This window comes from Globicephala melas, chromosome 9 (assembly GCF_963455315.2).
Source record: "Globicephala melas chromosome 9, mGloMel1.2, whole genome shotgun sequence".
Taxonomy (NCBI): domain Eukaryota; kingdom Metazoa; phylum Chordata; class Mammalia; order Artiodactyla; family Delphinidae; genus Globicephala; species Globicephala melas.
Window position 1 is genome coordinate 65,014,620 of NC_083322.1, and position 23,715 is coordinate 65,038,334.

At 34.7% G+C, this 23,715-nt stretch overlaps 1 protein-coding gene across 1 annotated transcript; it reads left to right on the forward strand.

Moving 5' to 3' along the window:
* The first annotated feature begins 362 nt into the window (after positions 1–362).
* Positions 363–15,099, forward strand: C9H7orf78 (chromosome 9 C7orf78 homolog). The gene is given in 10 exon segments (XM_060304953.1): positions 363–533; positions 10,465–10,521; positions 10,523–10,662; positions 10,889–10,943; positions 10,945–11,136; positions 12,995–13,025; positions 13,028–13,078; positions 14,298–14,437; positions 15,003–15,047; positions 15,049–15,099. Coding segments are annotated over 10 exon segments (933 nt in total).
* Positions 15,100–23,715: the final 8,616 nt, after the last annotated feature.

Consider the following 23,715-nt stretch of genomic DNA (forward strand, 5'->3'; position numbering starts at 1 on the left):
TGAGATTGAGTGTATTAACAAGTGTAAAGCACCTAGAACGGTGGCCCACAGCAAAGATCAGTTAGTCAGTATTTTATTAAGTCAAGAATAATTTTCAGTTGCCGCTCTGTGGAAGACGTGTAGATTATTTATTATTCTTAAATCCATTTCTCTACTGTTTTGAAGTAGGACAAATAGAACTAAAATTTTTTATCAGTACTTTGAGAAAAGAGGTAAAGTATACTAAGTTTAAAAATGATGAACAGGGTTAGTATTTTTATTAGGCATAAAAGAGAGTAAACATGTATTTTAGAATGCTATAGAAGGCAACAGACTAAATGAGGTAGTAAAACAAGAATTCGCAACCACCAGAGGATGACACAATGACAGCAGTGTGTGACATGGGAGTGAAGGGAGGCACCAAGAGGCTGAAGGGTGTGGTAGAAAGAGGTGAGAAGGCAATGTTTGCCATTTTGCCTAGGTCCTTAGGAGAGGTCACTGATAACGCTGGTTTTAGATGTGGGACAGTGTTGTGCACTGTAGTGCTTGACCTGGTGAGTAAATGTGGAATGGATAAGTCCTTCTTTGAAACATCACTCACACTTTTGTCAAGGGGCCATGTTTTAATTGGTGTGACTTGAACATGGATAACTGAAGGAGCAGTTCTCTAACCATGGTAAATCTGAGCAGTCTCATGGGAGGAAGGAAAGAAAACAGCACAAATCAACAGACAAGCTATGAACATCAATAACAATGACCCAGGCAGTCTCAGGCTCAGTGCAGAGCAGCCAAATTTATGTACAGTGTGAAAGCATCACATGTGATTAGGCCTATTTTATTCATACACAGCCCTGCTTTGTAGATAAATCTACGGTGAATTGATCTCCATTTCTAATAGTGGAAAGAAAGCCCCTCTTCCCTAGAGTACTCACCAATTGTCTGCTAGAAAACCTATTGTAGAATTTATTGACGTTCTGTAGTGCAACAAGCATGACTCTCCTAAGATGCTCCAGGCAGCTCACCTTGATCTGCCTGGACAATGAGACAGCTAGAATAGGGAGGTCTTCCCTCTTCTGATGAGAGGGGTTGCTTCTAATCTCAGCTTCCCCCTGCATTGTTAGCTTTTTTCCTCAAAATATAGGAATGCAACTTTGCACAGGTCCCCAAAGTCACCAAACGCTGAGCAGCTGGCTTTCCCAGACACTCCTGTGAACAGCTGGCATCCAAACTCAGTAAGGCTGGTGCGCAGTTAACTTGTTAGTCAGTGTACTCTGCTCCCCACATCCCCACTGATAAAGGTGCTCTCAGACTTGCACTGTAAACAGGAGAGCAACAGGAGGAGTTCCTGTCACCCAGAATGTTCATCTACCCTGTGTTCAACTGTGTGCCCCACTCCTCATTCCCCACCTAGAGGATATTAGGAGATCTGAGAACTCAAGTCCCCCTTTTTCTGATCTTTGGTTGTAAAACTGTTACCCCAGTAAAATCCATTCCTTAACCCACACTGTGTGGCATGTTAGGTGGCACTCACAAAGAGGCCCACCTTGTGTCAAGGGTAAACTCAAGTGTGTCTAATCTCCAATATCCACTCATATAACTCTGTCCTCTCAACAAGGTTTCACAGGGTACCACCTCATTTCCCAGTGCCAGTTCTCTCATTGTTCTGAAGTGTAACTCCTATGGTTTTATGGACCTGAATTCATGTAAATAAGTATAGTATCTTGTCTCCTCATCTAACTCAAGCTTCAATTTGTTCCTCTTCATGTTTGCTATTTTCAGTGTAGAAATTGTTCCCTTTCATAAGGGAGGAGATAAAACAGAAGCAAAACTGTTTAGCTACATAATGGCATTCATTAATATTATTCCTTCTGCCCAAGAAACTCCCTCATTCTTATTTTCTTATTCTGAACATAATTGAAAACCTATTTTTCTTGTTAATTTATGGAGTATTTCAAACTGCATTTACGTGATAAGATTATTACTACAGTACACTTTAAGGTAATTCATTTGTATAAACATACGTTATTCAAGTGACTTTTTCAAAAATGTGCACATTCAATGCCTTCCAACTAGAAGCTATTAAATTCTTAGTGGTGGGTAATAAAAAGTAAAAACTCTTCTCTTCTAATTTCCAGAATCTTACTTTAAATTAAGTGTGGCTCATAATTCAGGTGAACAAAGATGTGAGAGGTGGTGTGGGATAGCTTATGTGACTGACCCTTAGGAGACAATAATAAAAAGTTTCCCCAAACTGGAGCCAAGGAATTCAGCTTAAGAGACTAGCTGGAAAGGAAGGGAAAACACTATAGGACATTTTCTTTTTCACTTTTAAATGGTGATCACTCTCATGCTTTAATTTTCTTCCCCTCATCTCTGCACAGAAAAATAAGGGATACTAATTCGCAGAGATAAGATGATGCTTTGTTACTTTTTATGATACCCAAAATTCCAAAGACCAGAGGGCAAATATCTAATGTGTTAATTTTAAAAGAAAAAAACCTAGATATTGGAGATGATAATAAAATTATATTAAAGAAAAAATGTGCATATTCCTTAATACCAGGAGACATAAAAGTCAAGAGTGTGGAGGTTTTTATTTTCCACAACAGGGTACCTTCCTAAATTTGTGGAAGCTGAGCAACAGATCCTTGCACATCCCACACATATTCATGTGCAGTAAAAATTTATTATACACTCAAAGTATCTACTTCAGAGGAGATTTTTGGGTGTTCTATATATAACTTGAGTCACTTAACCATGAAATAGTATCTCCCTAACAGAAACTTCTTGAAAAGCATTCATGAAAGCATTAAAGAGAATTAAAGTAGCTTTTATGCTGTCCACCCATCTAAATCATCTTCCCTTCCTCTCCTTTTTATTAAGAACTTTGTTGTTGTCAAGAATTAGAATAGACCTTGGTTGCTCTAAGAAATTTTCAGAGACGTTCTTAAACTTCAAGGACCTACCCCTCATTAACTTCCCAGGAGAGTAACTGTCAGGACGGATCATTTGACATTTAGTACCTGTCTTGAGATGTATTCCTATAGGTTTGTGTCTTTTCTAGCCAATTATTTATAATTTTCTTGAAATCTGTGGCCACATCATATGTATTTTGGCATCGCAAACAATAGTAGTGAACCAAATATAAAAGGCACTTTGAACATATGCTTTTGAGAAAGAATCATATGCATCTCTATGCAAAGAGAGAGAAAGAGAAATACAATCAGCATAAAGATAGATTAATTTTATATCAAAACTGTAAGAAATTGAGTAAACCCAACTCTACTGTCATTTCCCCAAGGAAAAAACCCAGTGAAATTGAATATTGGGGAAAACAGTACAGGCAAATTTATCTTTGAGTCTCAGTTTACAAACTGGGATAAAATTATAAGTAATGCACTGCCACCCAGTGGCGAACTTTCACTTCAGACGAAACAATAGTTAAGCTAGTCAAAAGACTCCAGACTTAGAGATCTTCGTTCAGGAAATTTTACACCTCATTAGAAAAATATGAGGAAGAGAGAAGTTAATGCTCAGGTCACGGGAATTTTTTGGACCAAATGAGAGTGAATAACTAGCCCAAATCACAAACAAACTGTAAAGAAAAAAGCAAAACCAAAAATATTTGACTTTTGTGAGATAATTAGAAACTTGAATTTTGCCTGACTATTCAATATCAATGAATTGATGTTCCTTTTTTTACATGTCATAGTGGTGCTATGCATACGCTTTTAAAATAAAAGTGTTTTTATCTTTTAGTGGAAACATCCTAAAATAATTACTGATAAGTTGATATGATGCATCAAAATAATATGAGGAATGGAGGGAGATAAGTTGGAGGTATATTTAAAGCAATTTGAGCTATAAGTTGATCAATTTTTTAGCTGGGTGATGGTTACATGAAGATTCATTATACAATTCTGTCTACTTTGGTACATATTTGAAATTTTCTATGACAAGTTTATTGTTTTTAAATCTCACCAAGATATATATATTATCATTGAGTGTAGAATTTGATCAATAAAAATAGAAAGCTTTCTCCATAAATTATTTTGCAGAAATCAGTAGGTTAAGCCATAAGTTAGGAAGACGAACTTGTAATCTTCATTTGCCTTATAAAGTGAACATTAAGGAAATTAACTCGAACCTTCTTCAACCCAAGGTAATAAAAGAGTTGAAACTGCTTTTCAAATTGTGTTTATATTAAATGTCAACTCACGTTGACTTACAAAAGAGATTACTAAACAAATATGAAAAGTAAATTGTCAAGACATTTAGGAAAACTGCACTGGAGTGGAATTATTTTCTCTCTTTTTTCCTCTTGACATTTACTGAGTATTGAGTTTTGTAGTATGTTGATTTTCTAACCTTTCAAAAAAGAGCTCGGGAGTTATTGCTTTGTTGCTAGGTTTTAGGCAACATTAGAGGTCATGCTTTCACTCTTTTTTCCTACTCTGACTTCACTCCTTTAGAAAATTAATTCTGTTTCTTAGCAACCCGGGTGGGTAACACTTAAATATACTTCAAGTTCTTTTGTAAAGCAAAGGCTAAATGTTTCCCTTATAAACTATCTGTTTGCTTAGTCTCATTTGGCTTTGCAGAAAAGATCTGCTGAGACATACTGCCGTAAACATTTTTATTAAAACTCTCAGTTTTAAATGGTGAGTGAAGTTACTGATTTTCTAATGAATGCTTCTGATTTTTGTGTTTATTTGGAATTATTCCAGTTTGTCAATTTGTCTAAGTCTTTGGAATCTGTGTGTTTTATGTTAAGATATATGAGATGAATTCATTTAAGAGAGAAACAATCTCTTTATATATAATATTATAAATAGGAGATCATGAAATATGTTAAGAAGGAGAAAGCGCAGCTGGAAGAAAGTGTTGAGTTTCTTTATAAACCTACAAACGTGCATGAATTTGTGATCTAAGGAGTTCACTGTGATCTTAATAGCAGAATATTTTACAATGCTCTTTTCTTATGTTGGCATCATTTAGGTATCAGGTATATATCTATATCAATCTATCTCTCTGTCTGTCTATCTCCCCAAATACTTAAGTTTACAAAATTAAACTCAGATACGTAAGCAAATTTAGAAAAAAATATAATTAGATATTTGAGCTTTTAGATACAGTTTCAAAAAAGGAGCATCTGTAATTTCCAGAATTTGGCAACCAATTGCTTGCCAAATGGTTCAAACCGTTGAACCATTTAAAGTTTGCATTTTTGTAAGGTAGAAAAATCGTTGAATAAAAGAATTTCACATGGCTCAACCTAAAATATGCAGAGCCCTACATAGTGTTTGTAAAGATAGAAATCTTTGTTTCAATTTTATATTCTAATTTGGGGGCAGATGTTGTAAACAACTAACTTTAATACAAGGTACAAGCCAAAATGTAGCTTCAAGTTCCATTGCTGTATTCAGAAGGAAGTATGAATCCTGATAGATCTGGCAATGCTTTTATTGGAGGTGGTATTTAAACTGATCCTTGAGACCAGTGTAATTTCATAGTTGGAGAATAACTGTGCTTACTGAATGCAGATTAAGCCATTCTTTTATTTCCAGTGAGACATCTTGGCCAAAATATAGCTTTTGTAATATCAACATTTACCACTAAATCTTTGACTGAATGAGAATATTGCTAGTTTACTTTTTCTGACTTTCTCAGCTACACATCTTATGACTTTGTATTTCTCTGTGCCTTAGCTTTTTCCATGTAAAGTGAGGATTATAATGTGATATTGCCATCACAGGCTTCAATCTTTCAACTAGATCTCCAGTTGATTTCTTTCTGCTGGGGTGTCTTGGGACTACAATGACATATGCTAATGCATGATTCATATATTATACTATAGAAGCTTAATTTTACACACATATTATTCAAGGAATAATATGTAACAATAAATTCATAATATAAGGACAAAATAAAGAATCATGCAAAATTAAAGATAATTTCTCACTAGTTTAAATATCGCATAGTAGCAATTTTTGGTAGTCAGGAAGACCCAGGCATATACAGAGAGAGACAGATGGGAGCTTTAGTGGCAACAAGGTGACAGATGAGCGTGTTCATTCCCAGCTACCTAGTCAAAAAGAGGGCCAGACCAGCACTGCATTCTGCAATCACAGCTTCTTAGTCTGATGGCTGTCTAGCTCTCTAACTGCCATGATACTTGTTTTTTATATCAATTAGACTTCTGAGGTCTTGATCTATTCTTATTCTTCCAGTTTATAACCCTCCTCGTCAGTTTCTTCATAGCTGTATGTCCTGGTGGGACACTTCATTGTCTCACCAACACCATCAGTCTTCATGTCTTTTCATGGCAGGAGATTACAAAACCCTGACCATGAATCAGTCTACTCGTGTGCTTTCTTTGCTCATGTAACCAGATTTCAGAGCCCTGCAGGAGACAGGTATATTTACAATTTTAGTCAAGGCTGAGCCTTCAGTGCTTCTCAGAAGTTTAAAAATATATTTCTACAGAAATGTGAAGGGTCATAAATGAGGCAAGAGAGTTATAAAATAAGGCATATACTGGGAGCAAATTAACAACTGACTGCCAAGGGCTTGATTTTCATCAGCTCCAGGTCAGTACGTAGGTCAGGGCTGATGTCACATTAGCCAGATTCAGAAGAGTCCAACATGAAAAATAGAACATGCAGATTTATTAGTTTATGAGAAAAATAAACCAAACTAACTCATATTTTTTTTCTAGCTCATTGTCTTCCAGTAGACTACTGTACATGCAAAGCCAAATGATCATCTGAGGGTGATTTGGTGAAAGTTAGATGAGAGTAAGAATTAATTAATGGTTTATATGTTAAATGGCCCAGGTTATGAAAAGTCATGCATCAGTCTTCTAAGTTTAGATAGATATGATAATGAAAATAAAAATATCAAATATGGGCCAGCATGCTCTCCCCTCTGGATGAATCTTGGAAGGGTACAGCCAACCTTCAAACTCTCACCCTTTCTTTTTAAAAATCTTTTATTTATAAACCCTTTTAATTTCTATGCAGACATTCCTCTTGTTTACTGTATAATGTAGAAACATGAAATTAACATATTTTTATTATTTAATTTATATTTTTTGCATTGCTTAGGAAATAGTAATCCTATTTCCACATACTTTGTTAACTGGTGTGTTATTTTAGTGATTATTTTATAGTAACTTTGTAGAGATTGTAAGTGGCTCCCTATTCATCAACTCTCCCTTATTTTTAATGTATTAATGAGCAACAGAGGATAACATATTTTTGAACACTTGGGGAATTTCTAATCTTCTCACTCAGATATTAAGCACACTCTTTTTTTGTCTCTATTCGGCTTTTTAAAAAAGTGTATAAGAATACTTATCATGAGATCTAGCCTCCTAACAGATTTTCAAGTGCACAACACAGTGTTAATATAGGTACACCATTGTACAGCAGACCTCTAGAATTTATTCATCTTGTATAACTGAAACTTTATACCTGTTGAATAGCAGTTCCTCATCCCTCCTCCCCCTCAGGCCCTGGCAACCACCATTCTACTCTCTGTTCCTGTGAGTTTGACTCTTTTAGATTTCCTCATATAGGTGGAATCATGCAGGAATCATGACTGGCTTTATTTCACTTAGCATAATGTCCTCCAACTTCATTCATATTGGTGCACATGGCAGAATTGCCTTCATTTTTAAGGCTGAATACTATTCCATTTTGTGTATATACAACATTTTCTTTATCCATTTGTTAGTTTGCAACCTCCTCAGGAGCTGCACAGGTGTAATCTGAAACTGGCCCCTGTACGTGGAGGGCAAGGAGAGATGGAAGACAGAGGCAGACCACTCCAGATTGGGAGGTAGGCAGGTTTAAGAAGCGAAGGAACTTACACACGTGACTTGTCTTGGGCGGCTGCTAAGATGAGTAGATCTCTGTGCTCCCCACTCCCCCAATTTAAAAAGTTTATAGAGAGAACTTCACTGGATAAAGTCACGTATACAGTCCAGATAGTCTCGGCACCATATTACTATTTCAAGGCTGTGTCCTTGGGCAGCTTCTAGGTGATGCACACATTCTAAGGACAGGGTAGCGGGTAAGGGACGTCTGATTGCCTGGGTCCAGCTCACGGGTCAACTGGTGGTCACTTTCTCACGATGACCTCCTCCAACACCATTCATCCAGCAATGAATATTTAGATTCCTTCTGTATCTTAACTGTTGTGAATAATGCTGCAATTAACATGAGAGTGCAGATATCTCTTTGAGATTCTGATTTCAATTTTTTGGATAAATACCCAGAAGTGTGATTATTGGATCATATGGCAGTTCTATTTTTAAACTTTTGAGGAGCCACCACACTGTCTTCCTTACTGGCTGCATCATTTTACATTGTCACCAATAGTGTACAAGTGTTCCAGTTTTTCTACATCCTCACCAACACTTAATGTCTTTAACTTTTTTGATTATAGCTATTCTGACAGGTGTGAGATGATGTCTCATTGTGGGTTTGATTTGCATTTTCCTGATGGTTAGTGATGTTGAGCATCTTTCCATACACCTGTTGGCCATTTGTATATCTTCTTTGGAGAAATGTCTATTGAAGTCTTTAGCTCATTTTTCAGTCAAGTTATTTGTTTTTGTTGCTATTGAGTTGAAGGAGTTCTTAAATATTTCGGATATTAACCCCTTATCAGATAAACAGTTTGCAAATATTTTCTTCCATTCCATAGGTTGCCTTTTCACTCTGTTGATTGCTTCTTTTGCTGTGCAGAAGCTTTCATGTTCCCTTTGACTATTTTTTGCAAAATTTAAGTGGACTCAATTAGATAACACCTATAGTCTTGTTCTTTCTATTTCCCAGGAAAAAAGTTTGTCTTTTATGTTTACTGAAATTTATCCAACATGATTTAATGATTAATTTGTTTTTTCTAATTGAGATAAAATTTATATAACATAATTTCACTACTTGCCATTTTAGAATGTACAATTTAGTGGTTTTTAGTATATTCACAATGTTGTGAAACTATCATCACTATCTAATTCCAGAACATGTCTTTCAACCCCAAAAGAAATCTTGTACTTGTTAGCAGTCAATCCTAATTGCCTCTTCCCCACAACCTGTGGCAAAAAATTTTTTTTAAATTTATTTTGTCACTGAGTTTGTGAGCAGTTTGTTACATAGCATTATTGCAGCAAAAGCTGACTTAGCCACAGGCCTATACTTCCAGTTATACAGTGGACATATATTTTGTTTAAATCTACTTATTATTATGGTCTTTTTCCATAAACTGATCCTCCTCTTGTGTTTCTTATCTTGGTTAAGAAATTCTGTATTATCTTTGATTCATTAAAATTCCTTGGTGTGTCATTAAAGACCTTTGCTAATATAACCCCAATTGATTTTTCTATCTTTATTTTCCACTGCCTCCTCATATACATATGCTAAGCTCCTGCCACACATGCTTCTTGCTTTTCTCTCAATGGGCCGTAGTCATTAAAAAAATATATTCATATTAGAAGTTGAAAAACAATTTATCATTTTATATTACAAAATATTTATTATTAATTTTTTCCAGTTGACATTTTCAGTGTTTCTCCAAAGTAGTTTCTCTTTATACACAACTTTGAATTACTGCATAATAACATTTAGAATCTTGAAAAGCTTCTATTTTGATGTTATTGTCAAACAACACAAGATTCTAGCACAAGACAAGGAAATTCATCCCCACCTCAGATCCTTATTTCCTAGGAACCAGCATTGTTTTATTTCCACTTAGCCAAATATATTTTAATTGATTATTATTCCTCTTTCCATGGAGGTTTTAAATTCATTGGCATTGTCTAGTAACATACTAACACCTTCATTAAATCCTAGAAGTGTGCCAACCATATCCTTGTCACAGATCAACAAAGAGCAAATCCATGATTCTTATCCATAGATCCCAATCTTAGAAGCTACAATGCACTTATTATGGTTTAGGTGGCCATAGAAATCCTAGAAATAGCTTATGACAAATTTTACATACTTTCTGTGCCTTGGTGAAATGTTTCCTTCCTTTATCCCCTGGCATATTTCTACTTATTCTTCAAGATCAGTTCAAATGATAACTTTTCTTTTGATGTCACTTCTGTTTTCCTGATAGAATTAGCTGAGCACTCTCCTTGCTTCTCATAACACTATTGTAGTATCTGTCACGTTACACAGGTTTGGTTTTTGTTTTCATGCCTTTCTCCCAATAGCCTCTCAGTTACTTAAGGACATGGATTTCAAGTTAATCATTTTGAATCCCTAGTCTCTAGTGTGGTGACTACTGTGACAACGATGCTGAATAAATACTCGCAGCAGCCATGATACTTTCATCCCCTCTACACACGCTCCTTGTCATTTCTGAGCTTTTTCTCCTGCTTCATAAATCCTTTAGAGATCACCCTGGCCCAGAGAGAAAATATTCAATACACAGTTCTACAGTAGCATACTTCACCAATTTCCATATCTGTTGCAGATTCCAACATGTGAACACACCCTTGAGTCCCGGAAAGGCAGGAGAGGCAGGAATATTGTTTGCAAAGGGGCTACAGCAGGGTCCCACACAAGATCTCAACTCCAAATAGAAAAAAAATGTCCTGAAAGCACCACGATCTGAAATAAAAGTCAACATATGGGAAATAAAGCCTCCTGATTTTAGTTATAAACTGTATACATCTTTTTTTTTTTTTTTTTTTTTGCGGTACCCGGGCCTCTCATGGTTGTGGCCTCTCCCGTTGCGGAGCACAGGCCCCGGATGCACAGGCTCAGTGGCCATGGCTCACGGGCCTAGCCGCTCCGTGGCATGTGGGATCTTCCCGGACCGGGGCATGTACCTGTGTCCCCTGCATCGGCAGGCGGACTCTCAACCACTGCGCCACCAGGGAAGCCCAACTGTATACATCTTTGAGATTTCCAGAAAAGCCATCAAGGATCATTAAGGAAGAAGAAAGGAGAAAAAAAGGTATTTTTTCCAGGAACAATGCTTCACTTTCCCAGCATAAGGAATCATCCCAACAGGGCCATGTCTCCTAAATTTATAACTACATTTCCTCATCTGGATTCACATAAAGTGAAGTTAATATTTGTGGAAAGTGGAAAATATCCAAATGGTGTATACCTCAATCCAAAACCACATAACTTTCCACAGGTACAAAAAGAACATCTGATTCTAAATAACTTAAAAGAGATAAGGGGGAAATATATTATTTTTATTCATTTCTTAATTGTAACAACTATTACATGAGCAAAAAAGGTATATGTGAATATAATGTGTATAAAGTTGCATCTTTATTTCTCATGGAACAATACAACTCAAATTCAGCCATAAATGAATGAGAAAGGAGAGGTAAGACTCTGGTTAACGTTTCTGATGGGGTTTTATCTGCCAGTTGGAATGACCAACTAGGGATGGCTTTTCTAGGGCTCAAGAAGAGTTTGGACTGAGGTGTAATTGGAGAACAGACCTCAGTTTCCAGGAGTTTACAGTCTAGTAGTAATGAAATCAAATCATGGAACAAATGGATGAGTGAATGAAAATTGACAAAGGGGGGATATTGTATTATTTAAATGAGTCTAATGATTAATAATTTAAATAATATATGAGCAAGAATTTCTAATTTAAAGTGGTGGTGGTGAATATATATTTAAGGAGATGCAAATGAAGTCAAAAAATAATTCCACTAGTATATGAATATATCCTATACTTAGGTGTATAATTTAACTTATAAATACGATTCTTGTTAGGTAAAGAGTGAAGCAATAGGAATGATAATACCAAAAAAAAATTATAGAAAAAGGAAAAAATTTATTCCATTGGGAAAACATAGGGAAGCAGTTAAAAGCATGGCCTTTGGGATCAGTGTATCCCAGTTCTCTCTCTTATTTTCTAATAATTTTGTACAAGTTATTAAGCCTCTTTCCTTATTTATACTTTAGGATAACAATACTATATGTTTTATATGGTTATTTTAAGTAATGAAGGAGACAATTATATACAAATTTCTTACAATAGAGTTTGAAATATTGAGATATTCAGTAAAAGTAAACTCTTGGGAACTATTCGGATAAAAGTTGGGAAATTCAAGATGCCTTGATCCATAACCTTCTCTACTTGTCCAGGGCATCTAAACATTTTTATATGTAGTAAATGAAATATGTTACCATTTGGAGATGAGGGGAGGTCAATTAAATATCAAATGCCATTGGTTTATTTAAATATTTCACTAGTTAAAGTTAGAATTATATGACTTGGGTAAGTAAAAGTTCAAGGAATGGGGGACTTTGGAAAAATTTTTATTGGAGTATAGTTGATTTACAATGTTGTATTAGTTTCAGGTGTACAACAAAGTGAATCAGTTATACGTATACGTATATCCACTCTTTTTTAGATTCTTTTCTCATATAGCTCATTAGAGAATATTCAGTAGAGTCCCCTATGCTACACAGTAGGTTCTTATTAGTTGTCTATTTTATATATAGTAGTGTGTATATGTCAATACCAAGCTGGGACGTTTCAGTGTATATTAGTTCATTTTAACCATGTTAAAAAAACCTTTGTTTTATAGTTTACTAAAAACAGTCAATATTTATTCTATTCCAGCCTCAGCAAATTATTTTAGCTTTGTTCAATATTTTTCCTATTGCCTGAAATAAATTCAGCTCTAGAAATAAAGCATGTAACTCTACTTGCATTTAAGATTACTCTACCAAATTCTGAATAGATTCCTTTAATTTCATCCTGTTTAAAATATCATTTCTGAATTATTCACAAAAGGATAATCGAAGTCCTCTCTCCACCATAAATTAATTGGTTATACACTGTCTTGAATCTTAGATTATTCTATCAGATGTTTATAGGCAAGTTTTAAATGCTATAACAAAATCCTCAAAATTGCATTTTACTGGTGAAATATTTAATATTTGGAAAAACCAAATTCCAAATTGAATGTTAGCAATATGAAACAATATTTATTAGTAGTAACACAATCTTCTCTTTACATATCTAGTACCAACATAATTTACCAAGTTTTGTGACAACTTAGAAAAGGAACCAGAAGGATTAAAGTTTAAGTCACAACACTTAAGTACAGGTAAGTTATTATAATAAGGTTATGAATATGGCCAAAAAATAAATTTTCTGCATTATATCTTGATAGTAATACATAAAAAGGCAAATAATTTAAAAAGTATTTTTTTACTTATCACCTTTAATGATACAGTAAATTTTTTAAATGCCCAGTTAATTAATGGCAACAATCCATATGCTTTCTTATCCACAACTTTTAATATATTACTAAAGATTGAGTTTGTAACTCAATGTGTTCTGTGTAGAGAACCAATGAGTTAATATATACATTTCAGAAGCAAGTTGCATAGCTTTGAATCTTGGCTTCATTGCCCTAAATTACCTAAACTGTCTATATCTTGGTTTCCTCATCTGTAAATGGGAATGATAATAGTTGAATCTTCATCATAGAATTACTGTGACCATTAAATCTGTTATACATATGTAAAGCACTTAGTTAATGTATGTAAAGCATGTGTCGTCTAACACATGGTAAATATACATACCATTATTATTATTATGGTGCCATTTGTATAGTGTTTATGCAGACTTAATTTGTATAATGCAGCATTTTTTATTTGGATAGGGGTGAATAATACATACTGTGTTTACATATTATAATTGCATATCAATTATAAACAAAACAATAAGGTGTTAACAGTGGCTGATTTTGGATAGTGGGATAATGGTTGAATTTTGTTTTCTTCTTTTCAAAATGAGTAGCAAATAATTTTATAATTGGAAAATTAAGATAATGTATTTGCAAACAATGTATACATTTTGGCATGGATTAAATTTAAAAGGTCTTCTCTAGGTGTGTAATTAAATTGGTACACCTCAAGTTTCCTGATATATGAGTCACTATGGAGAAAATACCAAGAATATTTTGTAGACCAATAAGACCAAGCCTTTGATGTTAAGAAATGTCTAAGTCAAATATAAGATAGAATACAAAATATGCCATTCCAGTCACAAAGCACTAATGTGAAAAAGTTTTAAAAAGAGGTTTCCAAGGAAATAAACTAAGGTAGGATTTGAATTGAAGCTGGAAGAAGGACAAAATTAATTCCAGCAGAAAGGGTAGAAAGGATAAGCAAATTTTTATTTAGATTCGCATTTATAGATTGCCCAGCAATTTACTACACCTGGGTCCTTATCTCCAAAAATGAGACCATATTCTGAGAGACATCATGAACAAAGACTAATGTAATTGCTAAGTTTCTCATTTGTCTTCCTGTCTCTAGTAAGTGGATGCCCTTTGCTGAAGGAAGGTCAGCAGAACACTACAGAAAGATTTATCACCTACAAGCCTCATGAATGCACCTGGGATTCAACGCTAATTTTACCAAAAGCCCTGTGGCCTATTAAATCTGTGTCACACGCGGTGAGTTTGCCTCTTTCTCTATGGCTGTTGTGGTTTGTCTCCTGCACTGTCGTTAATGATTGCTTTAATGAAGGAGTTTTTCATTTATTGGAGTGAAAGATACTTCTATCTTTAAAAGTAAAGCATGCAGATTTCTGATTTTTCTTAAAATGCAAATAGTGGATTATCTAGAATTTTGGATTTTTTTTTATTATTACAAAGATAGTTGGCATGGTGGATTGAGGGCTGAAGATTGTGAGGAATCTTACCCAGGTTTACTCCCACTTTATTTGGAGCAGCCCATTTTGAGTGAATTGCACTCAAGTAAGAAGGACTGACAAGAAGACTCTGTCATACACTCAGAAAAAGTTGCTGAAACACATACTTCATGGCTCAAATTCTCCCCTGGACAAATAAGGCTGCTTTGAACAGCCCTGTATGTCCAAGCAGAACAAGATGTGCATTTGGCATGCAAAGCAAACTTTTAAAGCAAAGATTATTAAATAGCGATTTTAAAAAGATAAACGAAAATTAAAGTTGATACACGTTTGCTTTTGCTAACTTCCTTTGTACCATCTTCCTTAAGAGACACAGAAGGTGGTCAGATGCATACAGTGCATTTATGGATCGTTGTGGAAGAAAAGTTTACTAAGACATGCAAGAACAGTGAGCAAAAATTTTAAGATTTGTTGTTGAATACTTAGATTAACTCTTGAGAATTACTACTCAAATGACTATTTTTACTACTGTGTACTTTATCCTATGGGAGCTCTACTATCCTAGGAATTATAAATGAAGTATTTGCGTGGTGCTTAAACCATTTTAAGTGGAGTCTGAAAGAATCCAGTCCCTTGATCAGATAATTATTATTTTTCTTAGATTTCAGCTGAATTCTGGAAAACTACCAGTGACCATGTCACCATTCCACATTCTTTTGCCTCCTTTCAAGACAACAGGAAACATTCTATTTCCACACACAAGTGTTAACAACACTTGTGTTCCTTGCCTCAGTAACGCTATGTCCTGTCATCTGAGAAGCCTGGGCATACCAACTCACTAACTCCTCACATGCCTTTGACCATTTCCTGGGAGTCATCCTCCCAACAGCCTTCTTCTGGCCTTCCCTACTCACCCATCTTGTTTGAATACCCTTGTCCATCCAGGCACGAACACCACCCAGAGCATACCTATAGCATAGCTTTTTTTTTTCTTTTTTCTAAATTAAGTTATAGTTGATGTACACTATTATATGTTTTGGGTGTACAACATAGTGACACAATTTTTAAAGGTTATAGTTCATTTATAGTTATTATAAAGTAGTGGCTATATTCCCTGTGTTGTACAATATAACCTTGTACAATAGCTTATTTCTTTTGTACATAGTAGTTTGTACCTCTTAATCCCCTACCCCTATGATGTCCCTCCCCCATCCCTCACCCACTGGTAACCACTAGTTGGTTCTCTTTATCTGTGAGTCTGTTTCTTTTTTGTTATATTCTCTAGTTTGTTTTATTTTTTAGATTCCACATATAAGTCATATCATACAGTAATTGTCTTCCTCTGACATATTTCTTTTTTTTTTAATTTATTTACTTTTGGCTGCATGGGGTCTTCATTGCTGCGCGCAGGCTTTCTCTAGTCGTGGTAAGTGCAGGCTACTCTTCGTTGTGGTACGTGTGCTTCTCATTGCGGTGGCTTCTACGTTGCGGAGCACGGGCTCTAGGTGCGCAGGCTTCAGTAGTTGTCAGTCGTGGGCTCTAGAGTGCAGGCTCAGTAGTTGTGGCGCAAAGGCTTAGTTGCCCTGCAGGATGTGGGATCTTTGTTCCCTGACCAGGGATGGAACCCATGTCCCCTGCACTGGCAGGCGATTCTTAACCACTGTGCCACCAAGGAAGCCCCTATCTGACATATTTCACTTAGCATAATATCCACCAAGACCATCCATGTTGTTGTAAATGGGAAAATTTTCGTCTTTTTTATGGCTGAGTAGTATTTCATTACATTCACCATTCAGTATATTCATATTTACCATTGCACTGGGGCCTACGGGGAATATTGTAGGCATTTGGTTTATTTTTAAATTAATGTTCATTTCATATTGGAGCATAGTTGACTTACAATGGTGTGTTGGTTTTAGGTGTGCAGCAACTTGATTCTGGTATACATAGATGTATGTCTACTCTTTTTCGCGTTCCTTGCCCCTATAGGTTATTACAGGCTGTTGAGTAGACTTCTCTGTGCTATACAGTACGTCCTTTTGGATGGTGTGTGTTATTAGTGTGTATATGTGAATCCGGAACTGCTGATTAACCCTGCTCCCCGATGTTTCCCCTTTGGCAACCCTAAATTGGTTTTCTAATTCCGTGAGTCTGTTTCTGGTTGGTAAATGAGTTCATTTGTATCAGTTTTAAGATTCCACCTATAAGTAATACCCTATGATATTTGTCTTTCTCTCTCTGACTTACTTGTCTTAGTATGGTCATCCGTAGGTTCATCTATGTTGCTGCACATGGTATTATTTCCTTCTTTTTTGATGGCTAATATGCCCTTGTGTATAGGTACCACAGCGTCTTTATCCATTTTTCTTTTGATGGGCTTTTGTTTGAATCCCATTCTTGGCTATTGTCAGTAGTGCTGCAATGAACATTGGGGTGCATGTGAGTTTTCCAAGTATAGTTTTCTCCGGATATACTCCCAACAGTGGCAATGCATAACATAACAATGTTGTGTTAGTTTCAGGTGTACAACAAAGTGAATCAGTTATACATATACATATATCCACTCTTTTTTAGATTCGTTTCCCATATAGGTCATTACAGAGTATTGAGTAGAGTTCCTTGTGTTATACAGTAGGTCCTTATTAGTTATCTATTTTATATATAGTAGTGTGTATATCTCAATCCTAATCTCCCAATCTATTCCTCTCTGCCCCCCCACAAAAACCTCTTTTCTTAATGATTTTTAAAAGACGTCTTCTTGAGAAAATGTGGCCAAGGAAAATTAATGTGGACTCATAACAATAGCTTGGCATTTTTCCCCTTTTCCTATTTTTTGGTTCAATTTGTAGAAACTAGGGATTAGCACTGTTCCCTGAATATGTAGTAGGAATTACCTATAAACTTTTCATTGTCTAGGGCTTTCTAAGAGAAAACTTACCATTAGTAATACGATATATTTAGTGGCTATTAGTCTTTTTAAGTTGTTTTTTCACCTTTTACTAATTTTGTCACTACGTTTTTACATTGTCCATTTAATGTGGTTTTCTGATGTACTGTTAAAGTATTATTCACAACATAATTTGATACGTTTCGATATGTCTTTTATATCTTTAGTTATTTCCCTTCATTCTGTATGTTGCTTGCATTCACAGTCTTTTACTGATGATCAATTTTTTCAAATGTATGTCTGACTAACTGATCTTTAAAAAAACAGCTTTCAGTTTTGTAAATCATATTTCTGTCTTCCATTTCATTTAATGACACTATCTTTATTATTCCCTTGTTTAATTTTTTGCTGTTGTCTGTTTATTCTGTTAATCCTTTTCTATCTTCTTTATTTGAAGGCTTAGATACTTAATATTCATTTTTACTCTCTAAATAATGTTTTCAAAACCGTACGTTTACCTCTATTCACTGCTGTATTAGCTTTGAATTGTGTCCTAGAATGAGAAGTACACATTCTATAACAGTTCATTGTTTTCTTAGCTCCACTTGCTGCATTGGTCTGGTATCCTTTATATTTTTCAAATACTTGTCCCCTCACAGGGAAAATTTGCTCAGTAACCTTAATTTGATACAGAGCTTATTCATTTCATCCCAGATTCCTGTTGAAGCAAAATACTATGGTCCCTTTTTAAAATATTTATTTATTTATTTATTTGGCTGCGTCGGGTCTTGGTTGTGGCAGGTAGGATCTTCATTGCGGCGCGTGGGCTTCTCTAGTTGCCGCGCTCGGGCTTCTCTCTAGTTGTGGTGCTCAGGCTCCAGAGTGCCTGGGCTCAGTATTTGCGACCTTCTTAGACAATTTGGCTATTATATTTACTTAGTTTTCTCAAAGAGTGAGGAACAAAATATTAAGGTTAAGAATTGAGAAAAGCTTTAAAAATTAACATCATGTAAAAGGGATACCTTCTCCCCAAGGACAACAGCAGATTATAAATTGAGCTGCCACAAATCTTCCCAGATTTTAACGTTAAATCTCATAATTTTCAACTGCTATTTTAAATAATGAATGTAAATTTCAAAAAGAAAAATCATGTTCAATATGATATTAATTTTGCTCAAAATATCACATTTATATACATAAAAGATTAGGAAGTATATATGAAAATATTTAAAGTGATTACGAAGAGTACAATTTTTTAATATTTTATATATTTTCTAAATTTTCTTCAGTTTATACATTACTTTAGCAAATAGAAAAGAAACAATAAAAGCTAATAAGTAATGCTAATAAAAATTAAAACCAAGCTAAAATCATTCCTCTCAAAAACAAGCAAATTTGTACCACAAGTTGTCCCTTTAAAATTTTTGTCCCTTTAAAATTTTGTTTCCATAGTTTAACAATCAAATTATATGTTTCCTACCTGGGTCTGGCCTAGAACAGTGAATATTTTCATGTCTGGTAGATATTTATAGGTGGAATATTAAACTTTATTATTTTCAGAAGGGTTGAGCCAAATCAAAAGTTGGCTCTCTCAGTAAGACCTTTGAAAAAACATTATGTTGAAAGAAAAAGGGTTCAAAAATGATTTCTATCTACCTGAAATAATGCTATAAAGGACTATGATTTCAGAGAAGGGGAAGCTAAACCTGAGAATACTACCAGCTAAATTGCTTAATACAGACCCATGTGGCAAGAAATGTCATGGGAAGAGATGCTCTGGTCATATGAAGCAATTTCAGATCAAGCCTTAACATTCAAATCACATTACCCTTAGTGCTGCAGTAAATGACTTCTTTTTCTCATACTGGCTTTTAATCATCTGACTAGCAAGATGGGACTATGGGCTGAATAATCTTTGAAGTCCCATCCATCTCTCAGTTTCTATCTCTGATTTCACATTTATTTAATTATGAGGAAATTCGCTACCAACATATTTAAGCTATTTATTTACCACCAAAATAATGCAAAACTATTTTATATGCAGATAAAATATCTAAAGAGCAAAAACAAAGCTATAAGATTATTAGAAGACAGTAGGAGTGAATATTTTAAGGTCAGTGTGGAAAGGCCCACTTAAAAAGGAGAAATGTCTAGATACAACCACCAACAAGCTTGGAGAAAATATTTGTAACACATATAGGAGACAAGGAGTTAATATTCCTGATATACACAATAATGAAAGAAATAGAAAAAGAAACCATACATATAAAAATATATAAATAATATGAACCTAAAAGTCATAGGGTACCTATAGACAGCCAACAAATATAAGGAAATACGCTATCTTCACTATTAGCAGGGAAATGCAAATGAAAACCAAATGCAATACAATATCATATGCATTGGATTTGCAATAATTGAATTAATAGCATTAAATGCTGGTTAGGGTCTGTAGAAATGTATAGTATTCTACAGTTTTTGTAAGTATAAAATAGGCATAATATACTTGGAGAATACTTTAGAGTATCAATCAATTTTTAAAAAATAGATATACAATTTGATCCATCGCTTTTACTTCTTGGAATCTATTCTTCAGAAAGAGTGCTATTTATATGCAAAGTTATGTAAAGAACACTGCAGTTTTAAGTATTATTTGTAAAGCAAAAAGCCTGGAAGGAAAAACTAAAGGTACACCAATGTAAGAATAGTACATCAATATAATGTGCTACAACACAGCAATTTTTCCATGAAATAAACCTACATGTACTCACCTGAAAAACTAGTCCATGGTAAGTGAATATTGTAAGACAAAACCAAAAGACATACTATTTTGGCTCATACTGCATATTTATATGTATGTATGTGCATATATGTAGTTGTGTATTTCTGTCTATATGGGCTTTAGTCTGGATATTTATAATGATGGTGATGATGCTGATAGCTAATATTTACTAGGCCCTTACCTTGTGCTAGGCACTATCCTAAGCACTTTACATGGATTGATTTAACTAATCCTCAGAACTACCATAGGAACTAGAGATTAGTATTCTCCGTTTTTAAAGAGACCGCAAACAGTTAGCCCGAATCACCCAGTAAGTGACAGAGCTAGAATTGATTTCAACAGTTGTTCTCCAGCACCTGCATCTCTTAAACCTTTAATTAAAATTCTCTGAATGGGTCTGGCCTGAAACAGGACAGTAGACCAAACGGCCTGGCCTGGATAATGTCATCAAGCTCCTAGGATCCCAAGGGTCCTAGCCTTTCTTCTCTGAGTCATCCATGAGCAGTTTGAGAGCTCTTGTGCATTTTTTAAAGGCTTGGGCACCTTTTCTTCTCCAACAATAAGTAGCTGAATTCTGTCTGATCTCTCAATTAATATCTCTATGGAATAAAATGGAGGATTAGTGAATTTAAAATATTAAGGTCCTATTAGGTAAGAAATAGATTTGGGGGAAAATACTGTCACTTGTATGATGAGAAGCTTTTTATTGGTGCCACAATAATATTGATTTAATTCTGAGGTTGGTGAGAATATTGATAATTAAGAGTTGAAAGCAGTGAGAAGAAATGTTCAATATTTGCATACAGTTGTACAACAATGGTGAGCTAGCGATGGACCTAGTCACGTGCTTACTGTCAATGGTCAAACAATTGCATTAACAATCGGTAAAGACCCAGGTATAAACTGCTGCTTATATTTCTTTGTGAAAGTTTTGAAAAATGAAGTGACTATCAAAAAAAAAAAAAAAAAACTGATGCCATTATCAGGATTATGTGGAGATTATCCAGCATTTACTTTAGAAAAACAGAGCAGTGATTTCCAAATCTAATTCAAACCAGATGCAGTTTAAAACAAGTAAAGTAGTTTTCCATTGAGAAAAATTTTGTCCTTTCAGGGAATTTTAGGACAACTTTTAAGAGTCATTCAACCGTGCTGCATTTTTATCTCATTTGTACAACAAATATGTTTCTAAAACATCTTTTCAAAACAATTATTTTGCCAGTTATACATATTCATTGCTATATATAATTTATTTTTATTTTTTTCTTCCAGTTTTATTGAGATATAGTTGACATACAGCACTGTATAAGTTTAAGGTGTACAGCATAATGATTTGACTTACATACATCATGAAATGATTACACAGTAAGTTCAGTGAACATCTATCATCTCATATAGATACAAAATAAATAAATAGAAAAAAATTTTTTCCTTGTGATGAGAACTCTTAGGATTTATTCTCTTAACTTTCATATGTAACATACAGCAGGGTTAATTATATTTATCATGCTGTATATTACATCCCGAGTACTTATTTATCTTATAACTGGAAGTTTGTACCTTTTGACTGCCTGCATCCAGTTCCCCCTCCTCCCACCCCCGCTGGCAACCACCTGTTTATTCTCTGTGTCTATGAGTCTGTTTCTGTTTGGTTATGTTTGTTCATTTGTTTTGTTTTTTAGGTTCCATGTATAAGTGAAATCATATAGTATTTGTCTTTTTCTGTCTGACTTATTTCACTTAGCTAGCATAATACCCTCTACATTGCTATATATTTTCAATTAAATGTAAATGCTATCCTAGTGCAAATAATAACTGAATGTTTATTGAGCATATGCTATAAATGTTCTAGTTACTTGTTATGTATATTTTATGCACAATCTAATTTAACCTTTACAACAATGTGCCTGTTTTCATATATCTCTCTGTGTGTGTGTGTGTGTGTGTGTGTGTGTGTGTGTGTGTGTGCATATGTTCGGTATATATTCATCACCACCACTTTATAGTTGGGGAGGTTGAGGAGGTTACTAATTTGCCAAAGGCCATATGGCTTATAAATGGAGCATCTGGAAATCAAACCCAGGTAGTTGGGTTTTTGTTTTTTGTTTTTAAATGCAAAGTACAGATTCCTAACTACTATACTCAGTGCCCATAAGAGCTACAGTCATGAAAAGGGCAGGAAACAGGTTTCAAGCATTTTTTCCTCTCTAATTTTATCACTGGAAAACCAACTCTAAACACCACACTAAACTAATATCTCCTAAACTATCAAGTATTTGATATATTCATTTGTCTACAAAATTTGATGCACAAACCGGTGTTTCATTCTTCTCTTTAACTTGAAGAAAGCCTTTTCTATGTTTTCTAGGACAGAAGAAAAAGCAAATGTAACTGCCGTATTTTTTAATGAATGTAGGAGAACATTCAATTATTTCACTGGTGGAAACAGTTAAAATATTCAAATTTAAAACTATTTTTCTTTTATTGAGGTAGAACTTTAAACTTTTTTTTTTTTCTATTTCTATTTCATCATGAAACTTTAAAACTTTCTTAGCAGATGGGCAGAGTACTTTCTGCAGAAATGATTCACTTTTGGTCTCATAATCCCACGTGGGAAAGTTGAAGGCTACGTAAATTGAAAATCTGTCCTGGTCATCCAAATGACAAAAGAAAGTTAACCTCCTGGTGACCTTTTGAAAGATGTCAACCTCCTCTAAAAAATTAGCTTAATTTACTTCATATGACAAGTGCAAGAAGCCAACTAGTTATATTGTTATATCAGAAAAACTGCTTGGCAGAAACCTCCAGAGTTCTCATCAACCTCTCAACATTCTCCTTCAGATTTTAGTACTCATAATTTAAAATGTTTAAAGTATGAACTTTAAAATAAATGTCACTAATTTTCAACAGGTATTTTAATGTAGAAAATTCTCCCTGAAACAAAATACTCATCAGTCTAAACCGTGTCAATAACATTAACCAATTTCACTGACCAATCTTTTTGGGCAACTGTTCTCTGTACCGTCTTTTGGAAATTGCAAACAAAAAATGAAACTTCCTTTGCAGAGTTATTTGATTATAATAAATACTCATTACTTGACAGTTTAATTTTGAAATTGCTCAATGAAAGGGAAAGCAACGTTTGTAGACAGGAGCTGCCCCACGTAAACTCGGAGAAGAAGAAATCTTGCTAATGCTTACTGCACACGTGGAAAAGCAGCCCACACCTGCCAGTTGTTTTGGAAATGGGAGACATGTGTCAGGCCGTGCTTCATCCTGAATGTGGCTGGCCTTTTGGACTGGCATCATAAGCTTTCCCAAATGTGTCCAGCCATGCAGCTCTAGGAGCTTTATTCACTTCGTAAATATTTCAGAATGCAATTATAGCAAAATGATTTTTAAAATCACACAG